At 43.1% G+C, this 27,940-nt stretch overlaps 1 protein-coding gene across 1 annotated transcript in view; it reads right to left on the bottom strand.

Moving 5' to 3' along the window:
• Positions 1-5,538: 5,538 nt before the first annotated feature.
• The window catches only part of LOC126456483 (frizzled-4), a 479,673-nt gene continuing 457,271 nt past the window's right edge, over positions 5,539-27,940 (bottom strand). Inside the window, exons 4-6 of the mRNA XM_050092233.1 lie at positions 10,330-10,508; positions 6,343-6,525; positions 5,539-5,553 (exon numbers count right to left, since the gene is read on the bottom strand). Of these exons, the coding sequence (XP_049948190.1) occupies positions 5,539-5,553; positions 6,343-6,525; positions 10,330-10,508 (377 nt within the window). The remainder of the gene's footprint in view (positions 5,554-6,342; positions 6,526-10,329; positions 10,509-27,940) is intronic.

The following is a 27,940-nucleotide window of genomic DNA, read 5'->3' as shown; positions in this document are numbered from 1 at the left end:
CCAGTACCAGGCCAGTTCCTTCTCTCTACATCGAAGACATGATACATATACAGCTAAGAGAGCAAACAGAAAAGGTTTACTTGACTCACATATAAAAGATGTATAGGACTTTCCTACTTTAGGCTGACAAGTGTAGTGCAGGATGGGCAACCAGCCAGAGAATTAAGGTAAATAAATATAAACTCATAAAAAACGAGTCAACCCCATGACCATGAGACAACACTAGGAGTAAGACGAACATTGTGCATACCTTTATTACATGGATTTCATAGAGTGTTGTTTTATTATATTGAGTATTAAGATTACGAGACAATTCAACCAACCTAGTAGTATCTCAATTATAGCTCATTTTTCTGATTTGTTACAAGTAAATAAATTCCCATCTCGGCAGTTTTTAGCGTTTAGTTTTTCAGTTTCTCTTTAAAACAGGTGCATGTTTGTTCATTGTTTGCGTGTTACATACTGGTATCATAGTCATTTTTACTAGCACAAAATTCTTTTCAAATCTGGTTACTGAATAAAAGTTCTGTAGTAAGTTTAACGAAAGCTCTGTCACTTTGTATCTGTCTCTACAACATACTTTTACTAGATAGTCACACTTGCAGTAATTATTTTATGTGACTTCATAGTATGACTATTTGGCATATGATAGTTTGTAAATAATGTGACCCAAAGATTAATACAGAATAAATTACTAATTGTACTGTCATTTGAAGAAAAAATTTGTTTCTTCTCTGCCTTCTGTTGCATAAATGGTTATTTTTAATTATCAGTTCATGTAACTGCATCATCTATTATACAGAAAAGTTAAAATTATTCTCATAATTTTATTGCTTTCACAGATAAAGCAGAATAGCATCCTGCCTTAAAATATCACTGTGGAGTATAAGTGACCATTCTTCATTTGTGTAACATTTTATCTAGTTTCTGATGTTTGTATTTGGAAGCTGTATACATTTTAAGCAGCCAGAATCACTATTTTTATTGTTATCATAACTCAGGATCCTTATTCACATAAAACAGTCTTAATTTACTAATTGTAGCTCAAAATCTACTTTCACAAAATGGAAATAGGATTCCATGATTATCTATGCAATGAAAATTCAATGCATCACTTAATGTATATAGTTCCATGCACGACACTAAACCTGATATTTGAAAATCATTAAGCTTTCAGTAAGGATGATTGACTTTGAATGATATTCAGCTGCCAACAGAAAATATATTGAATAAAATGTTCTCAGTTTTCCAACCGTGTCAGTTGCTTAAAACTACACAGACCTGTACCTGCACGCCACCAGCCATCATCATCCAGCACAGAAGTGCACAGTATTACAAACATTGGTGCATCATGCAAGAGTAATATCAGATGACGATAACCTGCCCCATGAATTGAGCCACCTATGCAAGGTTTTCAGGAATAACGGCTACAGCGCCCATCAAGTGAAAGAAGTGATAAGAATTAATAAGACCACCGACAAAGAGCAGGAAAAGAAACTTGCTTTGCTGCCATTCTGTGGCTCTGTGTCGGGCAAGATAAGCCACCTGTTGAAAAGACACAACATCAAATCAATTTTCCGGCCTCCAACGAAAATCCGTCAATTACTGAGACCAATTAAAGACGCAGTAGGTCTCAGACCACCTGGAGTCTACAAAATACCTCGTGAGTGTGGCCAGAAGTACATCGGACAAACAGTTCTCACTGTGGAACAATCCAGAGAAATCTGCATTAGATGAGCATGCGTTAGAAAACGGTCACCACATAAAATTTGACGATACCTCTGTCGTGGCTCGCACTAACAGCTTCTGGGTAGTTTAATAATGGAAGCTATTGAAATAAAAATTACCGCAAACACCCTGAAAAGAGACGGTGGCTTGCAGCTCAGCACTGCGTGGGATCCAGCAATCGCGCGGTTGAAGAGGGCACATCGAACGCCGACTCAAAACATGCCCATATACGGCAATGTCACTGGCACCAGTGACGTCACAGCCATTAGCTAGCGTATGTAGGGGCGCACCAACAGCCCACCAGCATTCATACCTCTCGACAATGGCCAAGGAGTGCTTGGCAGAAAGCTCGTGTAGTTTTAAGCAATTGACGCAGTTGGAAACCCGAGAACATTTTATTCAATGTTATCACTGCGAGACCCTGCATTCATACAGACAATATATTTTTTTAGTATTATACATTTCATGTAGAGTTGTAACAAGTTTATAAGATCAATTGTATTACATATTTTTGGCTTCATTTGAAAATGTAATTGTTTGTAAGTAAACATTGTTGGTTTCTTTTTTCCTTATGTACTCAGGAATATATTTTAGAAAACTGTTTTGTTTTTGTGTTTCTATACATGTTATGTCGTGGTTGTAGAACTGTATTAAACACTGTAACATAACAGTAAAATTATTCTTCTCTTTAGCTGCAAAATTTCAATTACCTGAAATCAAGGTGGTGAAATCACAGAAAACGCCACTTGTAATCCGAATATAAATTTTATTTACAAAGGATACAAATACATATATCTATTCATTAAAATATAATAATTTTATTCAATTATTTTCTCTTTTACAACACTAATTATACTAACAGGTTTGTATTCTTAATTATACATTTTACCTCTTTGTTTGTTAAGGCACATGTGGTAAAATATTACATAAAACCAATAATATAGTCTCTGATATCTATAAGAGCAGCAATAAGATTAAAATACACTGTTTTATGCATGTGTTATTAAAAAACATGTAAGATTTCAAATAGGGCAGCATAATCTGTCACTATAAAATATAAATTGTTAAAATAAAAATATAATTAAATTGATAAATCTTCCAAATTCACCTCTGTGATTGTATGCTGATCATAAAGATTGGTACCAGTTTGTAAAATAATAACACAGGACTTGATGTCCTTCCATTTGATAGGTAAAAAAGTAATGGAGTTTCAGGTACAGCGTTTGAGATTGTCTTCACTGATGTCATGTGAAATTCACTTGCAGCACAGTATAGGTCAGAATTATGAGAATGATTAACAAAAACTGTCACCATTGACAGAAAAATAACTATATTGCAAAAGAAACATTTTTATACTTGTAGTTTCAAGGTCTTTTATTTCACTTTTCAAAGACTCTCAACTGTAATTACAGAGTTTTGTTGCTCAACATTGTTTCATTAGAAGTGATACTGTTATGAGATCTTTTAATATCATAAATCTGCATGTTCCCATCATATCCTGGAAGTAGCAGATACAAGTAATAAATCAAGATACTACAGACTTAAAATGATATCTGAAAGGAACATACAATACTTCATATTTTTATGTCAGTAATATTTAACGAGTTTAAATGTAACATATCAAAATGATAACATAAATCATATTTTATATCTGCATTGTTCACCATTGCCTAGCAATGTTTAAAGTGCAGATTAAGGTCCTTAAAAGTTTATTTGAAACTGTTAACTACAAATATGGAGCAAAACATCCTATGGTAAAGGTAGTTATTTACAAATAATTAACTACAAAATTTTGTACATTGATTAAACATGGTATCACAAATAGTAATTACAAAATACTTAAATAAAAAAGAAGTCTTCTTTGCCAATTACATAAGCAAAGATTAAACTCTATATACTTGAGTAACAGCTAACTTACTCTCAGATCAATGACCAGTATGTACACACTAGTGACTTGAAGCACTTTGTCTCAAAATATCACAATATTTAACACTAAAACGTGTTTCAATTTGTATAAGTCTGTTATATAGATTACAAGATCGTTAAAATGAGCATTCATGTGTCTGTAATTTTATGTGTTAGTATGTACATGACTGGCAGCAAATAGTTTCATTTTATGAACATCAGTTACAAATTAAGTAGTAAAAAAAGGAATTTCCATTAAGCATATTTAGCAATGAAAAATTTTGAACAGTGTTTCAGGTTATCTAGAGAGACTCTAGTTATCAGGTTCTAGAGTTGTTCTGATGATTGAGGAGCAGAAATAAATTAGCAGACAACATCAGTTGTAAGGAAGACCCTGAGGCTTCCTCTTATGTGTAGTTTGATAAGAAGATAAAACTGATGTAACATATTACCCTTGAACGTTATTAGTAAGACAAGTAGTGGACACTTACAAGAGTGATTAACAAATTTCTATGCATAAACACATAAAATATATCTGCAAATATGAGATTCAATTTTGGTGACTTCAGGAGAAATGTGCAAAAGCTGAACTAATGCATTATTTCTCAAAGCAGTTTGTAGGATGTGTTGGTCCAGTTAAGTGGTCTGCAACAGTATGTCAACTTTCAAGATTGAAAGTTTGATGTAACACTTTGTTTTATAAAAATTAAATTTGAATATTTGAAATGTTTCTTATTTAAGAAACGATTAGACTGTATCTATTTGGAAACAGATTTATTCAGGTTTGCTGCTACGAACATGCAAGCAATAAGTGCCATTTCGATCATGAATGGTGAATTTATTTGATACCAGCCTCATGTAGTTCTCGTATAGGTTTTGAAAAAGTATGAGAAGAAATATAAACATAGAATGTGTCATCAGAATTGATGCTATTAACAGTGGAATGTACATACTTCTTGCCATCATCAGAAGGAGGTTGAGAAGTGGGCAGAGAGTGGCCAGTAGTTATGCTACTGCTAATTAGTGTTGTCAACGAAGGAAACAGAGTTGCTTTCATGCAGAACACTTGCATTCACTGAAACACCTGAGGGCATGAGTAGTTTAATTTTTTATCTTATTTATACTGAAAATGCTTTGTAAATTCATACGTGCACATAACTGTCTGTATTAATACACCAAGCTACCAACTATTCTGGTGCAGAGTATATAGTAAGAGGATAGTGTGTGCATAGTCTGATTATTTTTAAAAAAATAAAAAATTAACCTGAAGTCTTCTGTTATTATCAGAAATAATATTTTTTTTAGAATTCACTATATGAATGGGACTGATTTTTGTCATACACAGAGGAACTGAAATTTTTAGCTCTGTTGTCATGGTATGAAAGATAAAATTTGCCTGCTATACCAGTGTTTAGATTCTCCAAACAATAAGAATTGTCGACAAGAAGAAAGAACGAAAAACAAGGCCAGAAATATGGGCATTTCATATGCTGAAACTGAACTGAAAATAAGTGGTATAAAATAAAGTGTTTTAAGTGAAATTTCGTAAATTTTCAGGCGAGTAACATGTAAGGAAGTCAGTGAGCTTTGAAATGTGATGCGTAGCATGTTTTTGAAATGGGATAAATACCAGTTTCTCCTGAAAACATGTGTTTTTCTTCAGTTATCTGTGCTGTCTCTGTTCTGAATTAGGCTGGGTTGTTGGAAGTTCGCTTCACAGTGTAAATACCACTTCTCAGAGAAATGTTATATTAAAAACAGAGGCATTTGAGAATGGTTGCTACTGTGTTAACGCATTATTCGAGTGCAAACTGTAGCAACTGGGCGAAGTCTTCAGTTTTATTGTGGTTATGCAGTGGGAGAAGAACAGAGAGATAAAAAGAAAGTATACAGAAAGCAGCTGTCTCAATCTTCAAGAAACTGTTGGCAGTGGCTAAGTTATAGCATCATGCAATAAATCATAATACCAGATGAAACTTACTGACAAATTAAAGGTGATGCTCAAACTGGGAAAGCTCCCGAGGTATCAGTGCCGCACGGTACGGTGGAGAGATTCAGTGAATTTGGGAAGTTGAGTTGAGAGGTACCGGCAGAGTAGAGCTCGTAAGGGCGAGTTGTGTGTCATGCGCAGCAAGAACACAGACTGTAGAAGGCAAAATCCAGTCTAGTACGCAGCTTCAATCTGCCAGGGAGTGCAGACGTCACTGCACAGTCGAAGAGTTGTTGCTCAGCTCTGGCGAGGAGTCTGACAATACAGTCGGTTTCTCGTCTCTAGTGTCCTACACCACTACGAGTATCGTAAACAGTGAAGCTGTTCGGCCAGTGGAGGCAGCGGTGCGGTCAGACAGTGGTCTCACTGCCGTGCTTGGTGTGTTTGGAAGAGCGGTGCTTGCGCGCCGGCTTGTGGCCGCCGTGGACGTGGGCGGCGGGGCCGGCGGGCAGCAGCAGCGGCTGGTGCTGGCCCAGGGTGGCGGGCAGCAGCGGCTGGGAGGCGTGGGCGGCGCTGTGCTGCAGGTGCACCAGCTGCGCGGTGGTGGAGGGCGCGGCGTGCTGGTAGGGCGGCCGGGCCAGCGCCGCCGGCTGGTAGTAGAGCGGCGGCGGGTGCGGCGGCGGCGCGGGGGCGGCGGAAGCGGGCGGCGGCTGCTTGCACGGCTGGAGGCGGCGCCAGGCGCGCAGCGAGCGGCAGGGCGGCGGCGAACACAGCCACACCCAGCCGGCCACGGCCACGGCGCCCGCCTGCCCCGCCGCCAGCCGCAGCAGCGGCGCCCACAGCGGCGTCGCCCCCGCCTCGTGGGGGCGGCGCGCCCCGTACTCCACCAGCAGCGCCACCAGGCTCAGCGCCGCGGGCACCGCGCACGCCCCGGCCAGCGCCCCCAGGCGGCACAGCTCACCCTGCGCACAGACACGAAAAACCCTGCACGTAAGCTGTCACTTCAGCCACATACAGTACCGCCCGACATTGAAAATACGTACAGCATTCTTCGTTATTCTTGTCAGAACAACATATTTTTTGCAATAATAACTCAATTTCAATTAATACAGCGAAGCCGGATACCAGGATACCGGAAAGAATGACAATTTATTTATTTAATTGATCACATGTGCACTTCCACAAAATAAATCCCTACATCCAATTTGGTGAGATCTGCGAAATGAATGGATGTATGGTCGTCTGCTAACTGCAGATAGTGAATGTGCAGTATTGATCATCTTTGAGACGGTCCTTTGGTCACCTTCGCTGGAACCAGAGAGATGAAATTTACCTGAGCCTTGAGCACCTGAAATGTGGCTGACCAATACGGTAGCATGGTGCTCCCCCACCTCGGTGGAGGTGCGAGATGACCTGAAGAACGGCCATGTTTCAGTACTCTGGCGCTGGATCTTGTGTTGGTAAGACCTGTCTTAAGTGTGCTCCGTAAAGACAAAAGAATGGAGAGAATGGTCAGCATGTGAAATACTTAAAGAGTAGTTTGGAATAATTGTTTCTCTCCCCAAAATGAGATTTTCACTCTGCAGCGGAGTGTGCGCTGATATGAAACTTCCTGGCAGATTAAAACTGTGTGCCCGACCGAGACTCGAACTCGGGACCTTTGCCTTTCGCGGGCAAGTGCTCTACCATCTGAGCTACCGAAGCACGACTCATGGGCGTGAGTCGTGCTTCGGTAGCTCAGATGGTACAGCACTTGCCCGCGAAAGGCAAAGGACCCGAGTTCGAGTCTCGGTCGGGCACACAGTTTTAATCTGCCAGGAAGTTTCAATTATTTCTCTATTCCAGGAACTTTTGGGGGGACAATTAAATGACAGGCAGGTAATATTAAGGGGATCGTAGTAATCTTCGGAAGTGACCGACGGTCACATTGAAACCACGTGTAGCAATAAGTTTAAATACTTGTGAGTGCTAGTACTAAGCTGAAATACTTCCGAGTGCTTAAGTTAAGCTGAATTACTAGCGTGTGTACTATAAGTTGGAAATATTTAAGAAATGGCGTGTGCAGGACTTTAAATTAGAGACGAATACTTCCACGTGGTGAGTACTGTGTGAGTCTCAAACTGTGTATGAGACAAAAGATAGAGAGAAGTACTCGTCCATGGTATCAGTTGAGGACTCGCGTGTGTGATGAATATGTTCTTAATATTACTTTGCGTGTTATGCTGCTGTGTGACGCTTGATTCAAACTATAATACTCTGAGAATGAAGCAAGGTGAGTCAGCCGTCTATACAGCAACGCCACTTGGCTTGCATTGCACAGGAAGACGTGCATATATCCTCCAGAGTTCATAGTAGGAAAGAAAAGTTACGAAGTGGGGCAGTGTCGTGTGAAACTGGGATAAATACTAATTGAAGTGGGAAAGCTGAAAGTGATGTGATTATAACGTTGTGACTATTTCTTTGTATTGTATGTTGCCAGTGTGATGTATTTCATGAAATTTAAGTATGTGTGGTTGACACGGGAGAGTAACAAGAGGCAGTGGGTTATGCATGTTCCTTTTTCTACCGCTCGGTCTGTCTGGAGGAAAGTTTCGTGATGATGGTTGAGAGAGTCTAAGTGTGAGATATAGCAAAAGATACACCATCCTATCCAGAAAGTGCACTGTAGTATTAGATAATTACGAGACCATAAGCTAGAGAATCACCAATGTAAAGCCATGCCCACTGGGCGGAATTTCTCATGTGTTATTGTTGTAGGTTATAGAATTTGTGTGTTTAGGTTATAGAATTTATCGGAATAAAAAAGATAGTGAAAAGAACAAGATTAGTGGCCTTTTCCTTCGAATAGTATGTTGTCATGATATCTAGAATTTATAATGTGTGCGCCATTCATATTCAGTGCGATTGCCACGTGTTGATCAAAGCCGTTAAATAAGAAAGAAAATGTGGTATTGCCAGTGCGTAGTGAACAGCCAGAGTTGTGTAAATTACTGAATGTCAGATGTGCGTTTCCGTTTCCGTTGCGTAATATTCAAACAGGAGAATAACCTGTAACTTAATTGTGAGTACTAGAGTTCATGTTACTCGATAAATAAGAATGAGTCCACTCGCTTGGCAGACCACTCATCTTGCAGCCCTGACTATTTGATGCCACAGTATGAGCAAGGCATGTGGGTGCCTCTCAACATTACTAACGAAGTTTCCCGGTTGAATATACAATATGCATTTTATAATAAATACACTGAAGAGCCAAAGAAACTGGTACGCCTTGTAACCTCCCAACAGTAAAAATATGTGTAGGATTCACATTCAGTGTAACCTCCCAACAGAAAAAAAAATGATATTGCATTCACATTTAGTATAACTTTCCAACAGATAAATTCCGTAACCTGCCAAAAATAAAATGTGACTAATCCCTCAATAAAACTGAGGCTCACTTAAAACCTTTCAATAATTGACTGTGAATTTAAATTGGTAAATTTTGGACGTCAGCAGTGCTGTGTCATGGCCCTGAAAATTCATTCTGAATAAATTGAAAAATCTTACCTCAGTGAAGTCGCCGGATAACGCGTATATATCTGATCCTATAAGAAATTTTTCTGGCACGGCCGTGTGAAATGCTGGCCGCTAGATCTGTCATGTATAAAAAGAAACAACTGATTTTTCTTTACGATAATCGGGATGACCATGGATTGCAGAAATTAATAAATTATTTAAATTCAAATTAATGATTGTCAAAAAAGTTAATTTTATAGAAAAGATAAATATTAAAAGATTTTTTAAAACATTGACATGGGACTTGATATAACAATAGTACAAATTTTGTTGTAATAAACTATATATGCGCGCGGCTATTTTTACCTGATACTACATCGCTCAGACACCGCCATGCTCCCCACGACAGGCCTCGCGAATTCCATACACCGGACTGCTAGCTACTACTTACTCCTACTGACACAGCTCCTGCTGCAGCCAACACTGCTCTCTGGTTTGAGATTCTCTTATAGCTTGCATGTCGCATGCAGCACGTGAACAATCCATCGAAATTACATCTGCTCGAGTGCGGTAGCAATAAATTCCTTACTCATGGACCTCTTACAACCTGCCTAATATCGTGTGGAGGCACCGCAAGCACACAGAAGTGCCGCAACACGACGTGGCATGGACTCGACTAATGTCTCAAGCGCTGGAGGGAACTGACTCCATGAATCCTGCAGGGCTGTCCATAAATCCGTAAGAGTGCGAGGGGAATGCCTTACAAAGTGCTGTTCAGAAAACATCTCCACCCCCTCGTACTCTTACGGATTTATGGACAGCCCTGCAGGCTTCATGGAGCCTGTTCCCTCCAGCACTATTTCAGATATTTGTCGAGTCCATGCCACGTCGTGTTGTGGCACTTCCACGTGCTCGCGGGGGCCGTAACCAATATCAGGCAGGTGTACCATTTTCTTTGGCTCTTCAGCGTATTTACGCATAAGATTCACGGGTGGACGTCGGTATGGCAGAAAAAAATCCAAGGAGGAGCCTGGTCTGACGAGCAGAAAAGAGCACATTTTGAGTAAACAAGAGCGATGTGGGCACCGAGGAAATATTTAAAAAAAAAAATCTGAAAAGGCCTCATATTGTGTATTGCAAGCTCCAGTAGGTCCAAACTGTGATTAGCAATAACAGTATAACGATTTATTGCTCTTGTAAGAACTCAGAAGACAGCAGTTCTCGAATATTGTGTAGAGGGTAGGTGGTGGCTGGGGCGGCGCGGCGCTCACCTGGTTGAGCTTGGCGTCCGGGCCCAGGGTTCGCATCCTGGCGGCGGCGCCCCGGCGCCTGCGGCAGCCCAGCCAGCCAGCGGCGAGCAGGGCGCCGCCGGCGCACAGCCACGCCAGCTGCGGCACCACCACGAACACCAGCAGCGAGCGCGCGCTGTGGTTGCCCACGTAGCACGACCCTGTAAACAACGGCAACAACAACGCGCTAGTCAGCAGTGAGCCCAGTTAGCACGATCCTGCAAACAACAGCAACAACAACACGCTACAATCAGCAGTGAGCCCACGTAGCACGAGCCTCCTAATAACAGCAACAACAACACGCTACAGTCAGCAGTGAGCCCACGTAGCACTAACCTAGAAATAACAGCAACAACAACATGCTACATTCAGCAGTGAGCCCACGTAGCATGAGCCTACTAATAACAGCAACAACAACACGCTACAGTAAGCAGTGAGCCCACGTAGCACGAACCTACTAATAACAGCAACAACAACACGCTACAGTCAGCAGTCAGCCCACATAGCATGAACCTAGAAATAACTGCAACAACAACACGTCACAGTCAGCAGTGAGCCCCACGTGGCATCAGCCTAGAAATAACAGCAACAACAACACGCTACAGTCAGCAATGAGCCCACAAAGCACGAGCCTCCTAATAACAGCAACAACAACATGCTACAGTCAGCAGTCAGCCCATGTCGCATGAGCCTAGAAATAACAGCAACAATAACATGCTACAGTCAGCAGTCAGCCCACATAGCACGAACCTAGAAATAACTGCAACAACAACACGCCACAGTCAGCAGTGAGCCCCACGTGGCATCAGCCTAGAAATAACAGCAACAACAACACGCTACAGTCAGCAGTGAGCCCACATAGCACGAGCCTAGAAATAACAGCAACAACAACACGCTACAGTTAGCAGTGAGCCCACGTAGCAGGCGCCTACAAATAACAGCAACAACAACAACAAGCTACAGTCAGCAGTGAGCCCACATAGCACGAGCCTAGAAATAACAGCAACAATAACACGCTACAGTCAGCAGTGAGCCCACGTAGCACTAGTCTACAAATAACAGCAACAACAACACGCTACAGCCAGCAGTGAGCCCACATAGCACGAGCCTACAAACAACAGCAACAACAACACGCTACAGTCAGCAGTGAGCCTTCGCAGCACGAGCCTACAAATAACAGCAACAACAACACGCTACAGTCAGCAGTGAGCCTTCGCAGCACGACCCTGCAAGAACAACCCCAAAACTCTGCAGACAGCAGCGACTGTGTGCTGTGGTTGCGCATCGAGCACGGGGTGTAACAACAAGAACAATAACAACACGTTACAGTCAGCCAGTGTCATAATGTGCACTCTTCAAGAAAACGACACAGTAGGCGTGATTACAAAGACAAGTGTCGGATAGGATCAACAGCACTAGGAGGTTGTTCTCTGACAATGCTGTTGCCCACAGCAACGTACCATGGATCGACAATCGTAAGGAAATGCACATAAACTTGGACAAAATTTGCCCTTGGTCTAATAAATGACTGCTCTCTCCAGATGTGGATAAGAGCCTATAAAGGCGAAACAGAACCCGATAATATATAGTTACAAGATTACTAGTGGACATGACGAGGGCACTTAGTATTTGGGAGTAACATTGAGAAGCGGCATGAAATGGACGATCCCGTAAAATCATTGTTACTGAGGGCGGATGTGAGAAATAGTGATTCCAAATTAAAATAACCAGTTTTTACCGCGGGACACTTCTGAAAATTGCACTCCATTAATTTATGTTTGAATTTCCTCATCACACACACTCATTGCACAGCGCTCCATTGGAAAGGGCAGGAGACTAGTAACCTAACAAGTCGTACCCCCTCTCATACACTTCGCAGTGGTTTACAGAGTATGTATTTATTTGCGTGTGTACATAGATAAACAGAACCGCTTCAGACAGATATGTTAGTCAATCCTGAGCTCCAGTGGAAACCATACAACTGCCTGCAGTCACTGACCGTAGACACTTTCTCTCATATTTGGCCGAGCGGTTCTAGGTGCTTCAGACCGGAACCGCGCTGCTGCTACGGTTGCAGGTTTGAATCCTGTCCCGGGCATGGATGTGTGTGATGCTCTTAGGTTAGTTAAGTTTAAGTAGTTCTAAGTTCTATGGCACTGATGACCTCAGATGCTAAGTCCCATAGCGCTTAGAGCCATTTCAACCATCTCATTATTTCTATGTTGACCATGTCAGGAAACGTGATGAAAGAGTGATTTCGTTTCCGTTTACGAAGTAAATGTGTGTGGAAACGTTAGTATTTCTGTATACTAGCGGCACAACATCGAACAACAGCCTAAAGCAGTAAACCTCTGGATATGCAACCGTGGATAACGCCATCGCGCAACAGACAAGGGCGGAGGTTCAACACCATCCAGCTACTTCTCTACATAGTCGCCACTCCGACTTACGAGGGGAACTTCCGGTCTGGGATATTCGGTTCGGGATGAGGCTTCGCAGGTTAGTAGTATACCTCAAGTCTTAAAGGGCACTAACCAGAAAATCCCGAAAAATGGGCTCTAAAGTTTTAAACATAGCTCATACACACCTCATATACAGGTCATAAGGAGCACGGTAGCAGACAAGTGAAGTAGCTCAGTAGTGTGCTAGACTGCCTGTCGCCGATCTGGTTTCAATCCTACCTACTTCCCGGTACGGTTTTTAGTTTTAAAAACTATAACCTCTCTTAATTAAAGTTAATGACCTAAAGTATTATCAATTTTTGTCGTTAGTTCCTGGGAAACATCTTACACAAGGTAACTAGTTCAGAAAAAAAATCAGCTGGTTCCTTTTAAAATAATCCATAATTTGCCGAGAAATGCATTTTTCCATTTGCTATCCGTCATCACTGAAAAAGCAGCGTCCATCCATCACACAGTTTTCTCATAGGTAATCCCTTATGCAAAAGTAATAGTACTGTCTCCTGGTACACTTACCGCGGCAAATGTTTCATACACCTTAAATCGCCTTTCGTCCATAGCAGTACTGCGCATTTTCTCGACATTTCCATGTGTGATCGAAGTTTTTGAACGTACTTCGTTTAGATTGTAGATGGAAATGAGCGTTTGGCGTCATTGGCCGGGAGGCCCTTATGGGACAGGTCCGGCCGCCTTGGTGCAGGTCTTATTACATTCGACGCCACCATGGGCGACCTGCGCGCCGCATGGGGATGAAATGATGATGAAGACAACACAACAGCCAGTCCCTGAGCGGAGAAAATCCCCGACCCAGCCGGGAATCGAAACCGGGCCCCTTAGGACGGCAGTCCGTCATGCCGACCATTTAGCTATCGGGGCGGACACTGTAGATGATTTCAGAGAAAAGTATAGCGGCATTTGAGTTCAGATGCCCATTTCTTAATGTCTGAATATTATTAATTTTTGTATAATATTGTAGCAGAATAAAGTCTATAAGTTAAAATATCGGTAATTTCCTTGGATTTTTTACTCTTATAAATAACAATTGATATCTTCCAATGGTGTTGAAAATCATCGGCGGTAATGGTGCTGCAAGATTTTGGGGCTGTCAGTGATTAGGAATAAGCGATAAAAGGATTGTTCTGATTTTGAGAAAGAAGTGAGCAGTAGGTGGTCAGGGTTTTTGTGAGAGAGTGTTTTGGAAAGGATTCGAGATGCAAATGATGTGGGTGGCGACCAGGAATCAAACTCTTGAAATGGAAGGGAGAAGAGTGACAAGAATGAAACTAGGCATGGAGACGAAAGGAATTATTCTGTTAAAGCTGGAAGAATGCGTAGATCTTGGGCGGCCTTCGTTGTCAGGTGTTATTGCGATATGACGTGGGGAGTATGTAGCTAAAGTTGGGGGAGGGGGATAATGATACAAGTGCGGCATAGGGCCAGTTTTGGTAATCATTGGATGGTTGCTATCACTTTACAGGAAGGTTAGGAACTTCAGTGTTCACTGTGGGAAAAATGATGGAAATTAATACTTTACTGCAAAAGTGGGGTGGCGAGGGTGAGGATTTAGAGGGAGGGAGGGAGTGATGGGCTTTTAATGGAGAGGCAATTCAGCGGATTTTGGCAAAAGAGAGGGTAAGTGAGATTAAGACTTTCTGGTATGGAGGAACCACTCCCCTTCTCTGTTTCCCCAAAAGGTATGGGACACAGCCTACATAAAAGAGCACCGACTTGCCTTTGATTCAGGCGCAACTTAGTAAAGATGAACGACCAAGGCAATGTATACACGACACGGATTACGCTACGCATCCGCGCTACGCCACACAAATAGTTCCCAGGTGGATATCCATCCGCCATATACGGATATAAGCAGACACACAGTTGCACTCAGTAATTAGTTAGTTAGTACCTCAAGTGCGTACCTGAAAGTAGTACCTCAGGACAGTTTCTCAGCGAGTGTCTCAGGACCTATCTCGTCACCGCCAAGAAAAGCCGAACCGGGCGTTATACAAGTGTGGTTGGTCATCGTTCACTGGATCTCTAACTACATCAGAGATTGAAGAAACGTCAGTGAACACTGACCTATATTCTCACGCACAATCCTAAACTTCACTTACGTACTGTAAAACGTCATTCAATAAACCCTATCTGGCCCTGTGACGATTCTGTACGGTGCTGTGTGCAAGCAAGGCACCTCGTAACAGCAACTACTTTGTTGATAGGGGGTTCTCTTCCTGCCAAATTTACATATTTGCTGTCAAGTTGTTTGATGAATTCAAAGGGCCCCATATTCAGTCGTTAGTGGGCTTTCAAATGGCTCTGAGTACTATGGGACTTAACAGCTATGGTCATCAGTCCCCTAGAACTTAGAACTACTTAAACCTAATTAACCTAAGGACATCACACAACACCCAGCCATCACGAGGCAGAGAAAATCCCTGACCCCGCCGGGAATCGAACCCGGGAACCCGGGCGTGGGAAGCGAGAACGCTACCGCACGACCACGAGATGCGGGCTTAGTGGGCTTTATGTTATGTATTTCATAGATGGCGTTGGTCTGTTAATTTATACTCAAAGGTTAGTCGGAGGTTACTTTAATGTGTTAATTAGTTCGACAGTACGGTTCTAAATGGTGAGGCAGAAGACATTATTGGAAGGAAGGAATTTAAAAAAGCTGCATGGTCGCTTAAAAACAGTCGCTGATTTTCTCTGAATTTCTGGAACGTTTAGAGTTTGACCCATCACCTGATGACCTATATATTCATGAACGAAACACTTTCTGATATAGATACAAGAGACTGAGTAGACGTCAACGACTGTCACTACCAAAACATAGAAACAAACAGGTACTCTTGGAGTTCCATACACAATATGAACAGCGCAAGCGGATGAGCTGGGAGGATGGCTCTGTCGTTCCTGTGTCGATGCACGGTTACAAAGCGTGTGTGTGTGGTTTGGGATCTTATGGGCGCTCAACGGCGAGGTTATCAGCGCCCCGACATCGATTAAAACAAACGAATGTGGATAAGAACGAAAACTGTCGTACGCGCATGCACACGAAAGGACCACACAATGACTATATCGCACAGGCACTCTCACATGCACTAAAACCAATGAGGAAGCAAGAGAGCTAATCAAGAAATTAAAACAGAGGGAAAACAAAACACAAAACAGCTAAAAGAACAGCATGGGGAAATGTCACTGACTGACCACTTACGAAAAACTTTGGGTGAGACAGCCACCCCGTTGACACATTAAAAATAGCGCCACACACAGATTCGTGATCAATGCAAGAATTATATTCAAATTCTTAAGAGACAATTGGAGGAAGTGCGTATCAATGTACCTTCTAATACAAACCTTTCTAACAGAAATTCACGTTATGTGTTATAGTAAGGTCAGCATAATAAATCTTTACTATTTCTTTAACAGTTTGTAAAATTGTCAAGATATGACCAAAGGAAATATAAATCTGTTACAGTGCAAATTAGCAAGGTATCGTAATGCAGAAATACAATGCGTCATGACAGTTAATAAACAAATTCAGAGAAAACCAGCGACCGTCTATAAGCAACCAAGCATTTTTTTTAAAAAAAAAACATGTAAATTGAAGGTGGGAGAAAGGAAAGGAAAATGAAGGGATCACTGATGTCAGCTGCATCGGGACATTATGCAAAGTCAGGGGCAACGAGTGGAAATGCGTACCGCACCAGGATTCGAACCCGAGATCTCCTGCTTAGTAGGCAGGTGCTTTAACCACTGCACCATCCGGGATACAGCGTTTAGCGCAACTGCGCGACCATCTCGGCACGCCTCACACCCTATCCACATTCTCACCGAGCACCAACTGTCCGCAGTCCCTGTCCATTGACTCCACACTCGCTACTCTGAGATTCCAAATGGTTCAAATGGCTCTGAGCACTATGGGACTTAACATCTGAGGTCATCAGTCCCCTAGAACTTAGAACTACTTAAACCTAACCAACCTAAGGACATCACACACATCCATGCCCGAGGCAGGATTCGAACCTGCCACCGTAGCGGTCTCGCGGTTCCAGACTGTAGCGCCTAGAATCTGAGATTCCAGCAGGAGGTCGGACGTACTTGTGCATCCGCACTAAAGAAGGTTGATCCACTGCCCAGCTGGATGAATCAATTATATGAAAGAGATTTTCACTCTGCAGCGGAGTGCGTGCTGATGTGAAACTTCCTGGCGGATTAAAACTGTGTACCGGACCGAGACTCGAACTCGGGACCTTTGCCTTTCGCGGGCAAGTGCTCTACCAACTGAGCTACCCAAGCACGACTCACGCCCCGTCCTCACAGCTTCAATTCCGCCAGTACCTCGTCTCCTACCTTCCTAATTTAACAGAAGCTCTTCACAGAAGAAGTGACGGACTTCGAATGTGGTCAGGTGATCGGGTGTCACTTGTGTCATACGTCTGTACGCGAGATTTAGGCACTCCTAAGCATCCCTAGGTCCGCTGTTTCCGATGTGATAGCGGAGTGGGAAAGTAAAGGGACACGTACTGAACAAAAGCGTACAGGCCGACCTTGTCTGTTGACTGACAGAGACTGCCAACAGTTGAAGAGGTTCGTGATGTGTAATAGACAGACATCTATCCAGACCATCACACAGGAATTCCAAACAGCATCAGGATACACTACAAGTACTATGACAGTTAGGCGGGAGGTGAGAAAACTGTTCATAAGCCACACATCACGCCCGTAAATGCCAGACGACACGTCGCTTAATGTAAGGAGCGTAAACATTGGACGATTGAATAGTGGAAAAACGTTGCGTGGAGTGACGAATGACGGTACACAATGTGGCGATCCGATGGCAGGGTGTAGGTATGGCGAATGCCCGGTGAACGTCATCTGCCAGCGTGTATAGTGCGAACAGTCAAATTCGGAGGTGGTGGTGTTATGGTGTGGTCGTGTTTTTTTGTGAAGGAGGGTTGCATCCCTTGTTGTTTTGCGTGGCACTATCACAGCACAGGCCTACATCGATGTTTTAAGCACCTTCTTGCTTCCCAATGTTGATGAGCGATTCGGGGATGGCGATTCCATCTTTCAACATGATCGAGCACCTGTTCATAATGCACGGCCTGTTACGGAGTGGTTACACGACAATAACATCCCTGCAATCGACTGGCCTGAACAGAGTACTCACTTGATTCCTAAGGAACACCGTTGGGATGTTTTGGATCGCCGACTTCGTACCAGGCCTCACCGACCGACATCGATACCTCTCGACAGTGCAGCACTCCGTGAAGAATGGGCTGCCATTCCCCACGAAACGCTCCATCACCTGATTGAACGTACGCCTCCGAGAGTGGAAGCTGTCATCAAGGCTAAGGGTGCGTCAATTCCAGCATTACATATGGAGGGCGCCACAAACTGTAAGTCATTGTTAGCCAGGTGTCTGAATAATTTTGATCACATAGTGTATAACATCGCCAGCCCTGTGCCGTACCGAGAAATGTCGTAGGCCTCTTGAAACGAACCGCATTCGGCGCTGCTTGCAGACGCACAGGGGACGACGCCGGGGAAGTCAGTGTCCCTGCCGCGGCTATTAAGTAACGGGAGAGGACGGCAGAGGGGCGCGCTGGAACGCCGGCCCGTGTAGTTTACAGGGCCTACTCGGGTTCAAAATAAACTGTTGTGTCGCGCGGCGGCCTTTGTGTCGGCGCCCGCCGTTATTCTAAGAACGCGGAGAGCGCGGTCGAGTCCAGCTCCACTCGCCACCTCGCACCAGACCACACGCGCGCCGACGCCCAGGGCAAAACCACGCCCTCTACCACTCCGTACCTGGAGGTACGCCGTCCTTCCAAAACACGCCCAGCTGATCCTATTCCTACCGCGTAAGCGACGTCAGCTTGACCTAACAACGGTAAACAACAGACGCGCACGCGATCTGTCAGTTGTGTGCAGGCAGTGGACTAGCAGGCGTAGTGCATCGAAGTTGCTGTGCCACAAATCGCAATGGAGTAATATTCCTAGGCCGGCCGGTGTGGCCGTGCGGTTCTAGGCGCTTCAGTCTATAACCGCGTGACCGCTACGGTCGCAGGTTCGAATCCTGCCTCGGGCATGGATGTGTGTGATGTCCTTTAGGTTAGTTACGTTTAAGTAGCTCTAAGTTCTAGGGGACTGATGACCACAGATATTAAGTCCCATAGTGCTCAGAGCCATTTGAACCAGTTTGAGTAATATTCCTAAACCAAATGCTCAAGATATTCTCACCAATGTTTTGAAGAACATAATTACAACTGTTCTTTAAGTCGTTAATTTTCTTTAATGTACTTAACCATTTCGGTATTTCATAATTTAACATGTTTATTAATTGAAGCGCCAAAGAAACTGATATAGGCATGCGTATTCCAACAGAGATATATAAACAGGCAGAATACGGTGCTACAGTCGGTAACGTCTATATAAGACAACAAGTGTCTGACGCAATTATTAGATCGATTACTGCTGCTACAATGGCAGGTTATCAAGATTTAAGTGAGTTTGAGCGTGGTGTTATAGTCGGCGCACGAGCGATGGGACAAGGCATCTCCGAGGTAGCGATTAAGCGGTGATTTTCCCGTACGATCCTTTCACGAGTGTACCGTGAATATCAGAATCCGGTAAAATATCAAATCATCGACATCGCCGCGGCCGGATAAAGATCCTGCAAGAACGAGACCAACGACGACTGAAGAGAATCGTTCAACGTGACAGAAGTGTAACCCACCACCAAATTGCTGCAGATTTCAATTCTGGGCCACCAACAAGTGTCAGCGCGCGAATCACTCAACGAAACATCATCGATATGCGGTTTCGAAGGCGAAGGCCCACTCGTGTACCCTTGATGACAGCACGACACAAAGCTTTACACCTCTCCTGGGCCCGCCAACACCGACATTTGACTGCTGATGACTGGAAACATGTCGGACGAGTCTCGTTTCAAATTATCTCGAGCGGATGGACGTGTACGGGTTTGGAAATAACCTCATGAATTCATGGACCCTGCATGTCAGCAGGGAACTCTTCAAGCTGGTAGAGGCTCTGTAATGTTGTGGGGCGTGTGCAGTTGGAGTGATATGGGACCCCTGATACGTCTAGACACGACTTTGACAGGTGACACGTACGTAAGCATCCTGTCTGATCACCTGCATCCATTCAAGTCCGTTGCGCATTCCGACGGACTATGGCTATTCCACCTGGACAATGCGACACCCCACATGTCCAGAATTGCTACAGAGTGGCTCTAGGAACACTCTTCTCAGTTTAAACACTTCTGCTGGCCACCAAACTCTCTAGATATGAACATTATTGAACATATCTGGGATGTCTTGCAACGTGCTGTTCAGAAGAGTTCTCCACCCCCTCGTACTCTTACGGATTTATGGACAGCTCCGTAGGCATCATGGTGTCAGTTCCCTCCAGCACTACTTCAGACATTAGCTGAGTCCATGCGAGTCCATGTCACGTCCTTTTGCGGCGCTTCTGCGTGCTCGCTGGGGCCCTACACGATACTAAGCAGGTGTACCGGTTTCTTTGGGTCTTCAGTGTATTTTCTTACATTATTACGTTAGTTGCATGTTAAGTGTCACGTGTGTATTTTAACCCAGGTCGAGATTCTCTGCACCCTGCTGAGTTTTTTCATTGAGATTCATAAGGTAAGAGGGCTGGGTTAGTAGGCAACATGCAGAAAGTCACTTTTTGTTTAATATTTAATTATGTAATGGGAGACACACAGTCTGCATTAGCATCTAGAGGTGTAAACTATTGTACAGCCTGTTTGACTGTTTGACATGGAGCAAGTTTCGCCATGTAAGTTTGCTTGGCCAGCACGCAAAGTTCTGTTTCATTTGACAATGTTGAAAAGATACCACCTATTTTGCTGGTGCGAGAAGGAGAGACGGAAAAAAAAGGGGGGGGGGGGGGAACGAAAGCTTGGTCAGGAACATCGATATAAAGGAGGAGCGCTGGCAGGGATGTGCTGTCGACAGCTCATGGGCAACTGAGGTTAGCTTACGAATGCTATTAGTTTTATCGATTTGAAGCACCGTGTTAATGAATAGCACATCTCATTAAGATTTGACATTCTGACTGACTTTACAATGATTCTAACTCACTATGTTTGTTAACAAAATACATGTATTTGGTCTCTCGGTACTACGGCACTCGAAACTCCTCCCAGAACAGTTAGGTATTAATTTTAAATGACTATTATATAGAAAAAGCAACCGCATTCTGTAACAAACAGATGTTTTTATTAGAAGCTACAATACATTTTGGACTGCAAACGCTAATGTTTAAGTACTTATTACATTATTTAGTCACTATTTGTATTTGGCAGTGCTCACTGACCATATTTCAAAAATACAGTTTAGTTATGATGGTGAAATAATTGTCACTAAAATGAACGTTTGTACAAAAACAACTTACTGCTTCTGTTATTAGTTGTACAGACTTCACTTTTTGAACACACAAATTTTGTGTGTTACACAGATTTTTTTCACATGTTATCAATTTGAAAATTCATGTATGTTACAAAAATACAAACAAGTAAAAATATTACTAAAAATAAAGATGTTTCATTTTTTCTATTCTAAGGCGAGGCTATAGTTAATATTACAGCTCTCTTATGCATTGCAGAGCAGACTTGAGGGCTGTAAATAATTATCTGCAAAATTACTGAAGAAATTGTGGGAAGATATTTGAGAAAAGCGACATAAGATGCAGCACTCACTGTTACACTTACGTAACACAAATGTCATGTCTTGACCACAAGTGTTTTTTTATTGAATCACTTCTCCCTACACGATTCGATCACAGACCACCTTGAAAAGGGTTATACAACTAGCAGTCCTTTGAAGATGGCCAGTGGTCGAAACGAGTAGGGAGAAGTGATTCAACTAAAAACACTTGTGGTCAAGATACGACAGTTGTGTTACACAAGTGCAAAAACTATGTCTCCTGAAATCAGTTCCATTATTTATAATTCGTTGGAAAAAAATCTGTTTGCAAAAGTACTTCAAGTTGTTCTGACAGGTGTAATTTCTTCTCATTAGTTTCTATCTGAAGCTTTTGCGATGAACAAATAATGACTAACAATCTGAAGTTGGGACTTTATAGCTCATAATGTATCGTGCTTTGTAGTTGTTTTTTTTTTTTAACGTAGTGGTTATTTCGCTTATATTTTACGAATGTAAATCATTCTCCAACGCTAGCCACTACGGATAAAATGGAAGTTACTAAATATGGCCCTAGCACCAGAGACGGCTCACACGGTGGCGAGAGTATTTCTGTACACATTATCAGTGTCGTATGTGTGTGTATACAGCTGAGGCAAGTCTGCTAATTGCTTATGCATTAAGGGGTGGTGCTGTGGCAGGCCAACAAGTGTTTGCTTTTAAATGTCGAGACAGCCGCGAGAGCCGCTCTCCGTACAGGTCTGGGGCGAGCCTTCGCGGCGGTTACCTGCCTCCGTGCTAGAAAGTCACTCGCGGCTGGAGCAGCACCCGGAACGAGAAGAGAAAAAGGAATCGCCGTGGATGTCGCCACTGGGACACACGTTTCCTCTGCAACTGTGGCGGCAGAGCGGGCGGCCGGGCGCCTCCATTTTGAGCGGCCGCAACTGTACCCGGCGCTACACCGAAAGCCTCTCGCGGTCCGCGCCAGGATTAATATTAATGTATTCATGAATCAATTAGTCCGCTGTCGAAGCACGAAAATATACAGCTCAAACACATGCAGCAGTGTGTGTGCTTGCTCGGCAGACAAGAGGAGTGGACGGCAAACAGGTAGCGTGCCTCTCTCTGCTGCCGGACACCGACGCGACACACGTACCACTCTTCACCGCTGAGGCTTCCCCGCCTCTGTGAACTTTTAGCTCTGCAGCGGAGTCTGAGCTGTTTTGAATCGTATTGAACGATCGAAAATATATCTTTTAGTATTATTGTTTTCATCTCCAATCCCTTGTATTTGCTGATTTGCGATCGATTTAAAAAACAAATGGCTTCAACAAGAAGCAGCTCGCATGTTAATCGATGCATTACTGTACCCCAGCATTGGCCGGTTGTGGTGTAACGACACGAGATGCTACCACCTTATGAGGGCACGACACAAATGTGAATGTACACAGCTCAAAAGAATTACGGGAACAGGTGGATCAGCTTTCGCTACGTTAAAATTCATACAGGGGGTACCAGTGGTCTTACGCCAAATAACCTGAGATCTTCCCTTTCAATGTATGCAACAACTACAGGGTCGTTCAATAAGTAATCCCCCACATTTATTTTTTTCTCAGAACATACGCATTGTTAAGAGTCAGAATCTGGTGACAATATACATCAAAATGTTTTGCCCATGTCCTATTTTTCTACGTAGTCTCCATCACGTTCTATGGCCGTACGCCAACGTTGTGGAAGAGCATGTATTCCCTGCTGGTGAAAGCTCTTGTCCTGTAGGCATAGCCATGTTTGCCCTGCATGACTGACACTCTCGTTATCTTCGAAATGAGTTCACCGTAGAGAATCCTTAAGCGGCCCAAAGAGATGGAAATCCGAGGGTGCCAGGTCTGGACTATAGGGTGGATGAGGCAATGATGTGCAACCCAATTTGGCGATGTGTTCCCGGGTTCTCAGAATTGTGTGTGGGCGTACATTATCGTGTTGGAGCAACATTTCTGCTGTATTCTTGTCTGATCGAACACGTCGAAAACGGGTCTTGAGTTTATTCAGAGTCTTCACGTATGCCTCTGCATTGATGGTTGATCCTCTTGGCAACACAACCACGAGAATGACGTCATCACAATCCCAGAAGACAGTCCCCACGACTTTTCCGGCAGAGGGTGTTATCTTGGATTTCTTCTTTTGTGGTGAATGAGGATGACGCCATTCCGTGGACTGCCTTTTTTTTGTTTCTGGCACAAAGTGGTGCACCCAGCTTTCGTCCCCCGTAACGATCCGTGACAGAAAGGCCTCTCCGTCGGTCTCAAAACGCAGAATCTTCTGGTTCGCTGTGAGCATTCGTGGAACCCATCGTGAGCATCTCTTTGTATATCCGAGAGTCTCGTTCATTGCGGACGCACTTCCAATGCTGACCGACAACTGTGAGCCAATTTTCGAGTTGTGATGCGCCGGTCGGCACGAATAATGGCATCTGCACGATGTCTGGAGCAGTGGCTGTGACAGGACGTCCCAAGCGTGGCTGATTATGGAGCTCTGTTTCTGCATTTCCTGAGGCTGTAACTTTCTTTACCCATCGCCCAACTGTACTCCTATCAACTGCAGCATCGCCGTACACTGCACACAAACGTTTATGGATGTTCAGCACGTTTCTTTTTCTGCACACAAGATTTCAATAACAGCACGCTGCTTGTAAGGTGAGTCGTATGTAGACGTCATTTGGACTCTGTTCTACGGCTCTGCCATCTGCCAGAACGTTTCGAAACTTCACCGGCGCACTGAACAAGGTTTCCGTAGACCTGTAGGGCGCCCGTGACATGGGTGTCAGGTGGTGATAAACGCTCACGGAGCACTCGAAGCACCCAAGATGACGAGACAAAAGATTGTTTCCACTTTATTTTAGACACCTGTCGACATTTCACCTTTTGTTGTGTAAATGACAGACTATTTAATGATGTTTTGTTGTATAATTAATTTGCGAAAGGTAAAGGTATAATTTGCTAACATACTAAGACCTCCGTTATTGCTCAGTGGAATATGACAGACGTCCAAGTTCAAGTTCCTCTAATTCTTTTGAGCAGTGTGTAATACATCGTTCATTGCGCAGTGTGCCTGAAGGTGAAGCCTTTCGTGCTTCAAACTCCATCCCAAGTCAGTAAATACAGCCGGTTCTTGGAGGCAAAATTAATAATAAAAGACAATAAATAATTTTGACTCTCCGTAACAAGATATTCCTTGTTATCCTAAAAATGTTAGAAGAAGGAGCGGACTGTCGACTGAGAAGAAAAGGCTGGCTTTATAAAAGGGAGATCCTGCCCTGAACAAATATTTGTTCTGCGACATGTAATACGATTATGCATAGAACCCAACTGTCCACTGCACCTTAACTTGGTTGATTACTTTAAAAACAATTGACAATGTCCTCCGAGCGGAGTATTGTAAGCCCATAGGGAATTCCTAACCAGCTCATAGATGTTTTCACAAACCTGTGTCGAGCGGAGTATTGTAAGCCCATAGGGAATTCCTAACCAGCTCATAGATGTTTTCACAAACCTGTGTCGAGCGGAGTATTGTAAGCCCATAGGGAATTCCTAACCAGCTCATAGATGTTTTCACAAACCTGTGTTTACACTCGACTTGCTGTACAAGAACAGAAAACGGGAACACCCCTTCTCTTGGCATTCTGACAGTTGTCAGACAAGGACGCATTTTACCAGCGTTCCTTTCCATATTAGCCATAGATTCCATAATGAGAAAAGCTATGGACCACTTAATCTTGTACGTGCCTAAGTTATGTTGGAACATGTGTTGTTACAATTACGTTGAGAATGCATAACTGACTACAACGGACTGATAATAGCTGCATTGCCAGCTGAAAGCCAGATCTGCAGTAGAAAAGACCGTTGATATTACGACCAATGCTGACCTTCTTTCTTCCCTGGATTTATTTATTTGTTGTTTTCTTTTCAGTCTGTCATCTGCATACTAAAACAAACCAGATCTCGCACATGGAACTGTGTATGTGAGTCGAATACACTATTTCTTAACATAAAATTTCTAATGTATTAGTAAATCTCAGCGCTACGGTGTTTAATGAAAGTTACGTAAGTCGGAAATCGAGAGAGAGAGAGAGAGAGAGAGAGAGAGAGAGAGAGAGAAAGGGAAAGGGAAAGAGAAAGAGAGAGAGAGAGCATGATACCACATTACACGCACACACACATCCATTTCAGCAACCAACACTAAAGACACAACTCATACACGGAGAGAAAAGAGACCAGAGGAGGGAGACCCTTTCTGATTAGACGGCTGAACCTCTCTTTGCCGTTTCCCAGTTAACAACCCCATCCGACTCTTCCTTTTTATCCTAAAATTTACGTTTAGTGATTTAGAGAAATCGCGGAAAACTTAAATTTGGATGACCGGATACAAACCACCGCCCTCGCTAATGCGAGTCCTGTGTCGTACCACGACGTCTTGTGGCTCGGTAATGGGTCTGACACGAAGCAAAAAGGAACTGATCGAATTAATAACCATCCTGCCGGGATTGTGGCTCCTGTTGACGTTTTATCCGTGTTAGTGAATCTCCAAACACAACGAATTTCCTTTTTCTATTTACTCAGACGTATTTCGACATCTATGTGTCATTTCCTTCTCCACTTACTCCTGTAAAAATATTGTTCAGAGTTCATGACTGTTTTTCTACTTTATGCTTAACATTATGTAATATACACATATAAAAGACACCCATGTTATAATTTTATGTACGGTTGGTCCCGACGGAGGTTCGAGTCATCCCTTGGGCATGGGTGTGTGTGTTTGTCCTTAGGATAATTTAGGTTAAGTAGTGTGTAAGCTTAGGGACTGATGACCTTAGCAGTTAAGTACCGTAAGATTTCACACACTTTTTTTATAATTTTAAGCCTAAAATGTAAAAAACAGCCACGGATTTTGTACAATACTTTTACAGAAGTAAATCGAGACACACAGCAGATGACACATGAGTGTCGAAACATGTTTGTATAAGCAGAGAAAAGAAATACGCTGACTGAATGAACGCCGTGTATGTGGTTCCGGAGATGAGGTTAATGAATAGCACTTCCCACGAAAGACCAGGTCCTCGGTTCCAATCCCAGTACAGCAAAACATTTTTCAACTGTCAGAAAGCTTCGTCTCCATAGTTACGTTGGTTTCGTTAGTGTGCGCTAAGAAACGAACGGAGTAACATTGGACGATCATTCACAGAGGCAGATTTTGCAACTGCTGCTCTTTGAGTGAGTTATTAATTTCGCAAATTGGGATAAAAATTACAAGTTTCAACTTTCCTCAAGATTAGCTGTCATAAGAAGCGACCGTATATTTCATTATCCGTCTCGAGAACTAATAATAGCAGAACATATGAAGGCCTATCAGGTTCCGGGTCTAGGACACAGTTTTACAGCACTCGTTCAAAAATATATTTCGTTTAGGAAGCAGTTCTGTCATCTGGAATGTATCCCGAGTGAAAGTGATTTGATTAACATTACGGGACATTGCGTCGTTCACTTAAAAGCGGCTATCGTAACAAAAGCATTTACAAATTTCCAGCATGCTGGAATAGCTGTGGGTCAGCAACTTCTGTTAAACAGCACAATGAAAAACAAGTCAAAAGTTGCAAATTTCACTTTTTTTATTCACTCGATGTTGTGAAAATGGGTCCCGGCCCGAAACATGTCGCCCAGTGAACGAAAAAGTGGAATGGACTGGTTTTTTCGTTGTACTGAGAAAAACATTTGTCACGACTAAATGAAACAAGGCTACACCCGTTTGCGAAGTCAGTATGTCATAAATATCTTAATTTTGCACAAAACGTTAAAAGCGACTGCTGCGTAATTATTGCAGTCTATAATACCTGTCAACAGGTCTTTAACAAATGGCAACCCCGCTAAGTAACTTAAATCCTTCATACTTTTTAGTTTTATACCACAGCTTTATGACGAGCTGATTATCGTTGTTTGCCACAACTTTGTAAAGAAATAAGATGGCCGGCAATCAGAACTGATTCTCCTAAAGCTGGTAATTTCCGTGTGGCATCAGGAGAAACAGTCCTGGCAGTGGAGACAAGGAATCTTACACAGCCTGTACACAAGAAAGGAGATATGTTGTAGTGTGACAACTATGGAGGAATTACGCAGCTAAACTTGGGAGATAAAGCATTCTCTAAAGTACTATTTGACCATCACGTCCCAGCTGTTCAGGGACAGATTGGCTGACACCAATGTGGGTTCCTCCCACAGAAATCAATTATAGATCAGATCTTCACCCTAAGACAAATTTTGGAAAAGGCAACTGAATTCAGGACTGAAATGAATCAGTCGTTCATTGGCTACGAAGTAGTATACGACAGCATAGACAGAGACCAACTGTACCGTGCTTTGAACTGGCACCTCCTGGGAAATTGTTAAGGCTTGAGAG

Source organism: Schistocerca serialis, chromosome 2, assembly GCF_023864345.2.
Source record: "Schistocerca serialis cubense isolate TAMUIC-IGC-003099 chromosome 2, iqSchSeri2.2, whole genome shotgun sequence".
NCBI classification, from domain to species: domain Eukaryota; kingdom Metazoa; phylum Arthropoda; class Insecta; order Orthoptera; family Acrididae; genus Schistocerca; species Schistocerca serialis.
This window is presented reverse-complemented; position numbering and strand designations above follow the sequence as displayed.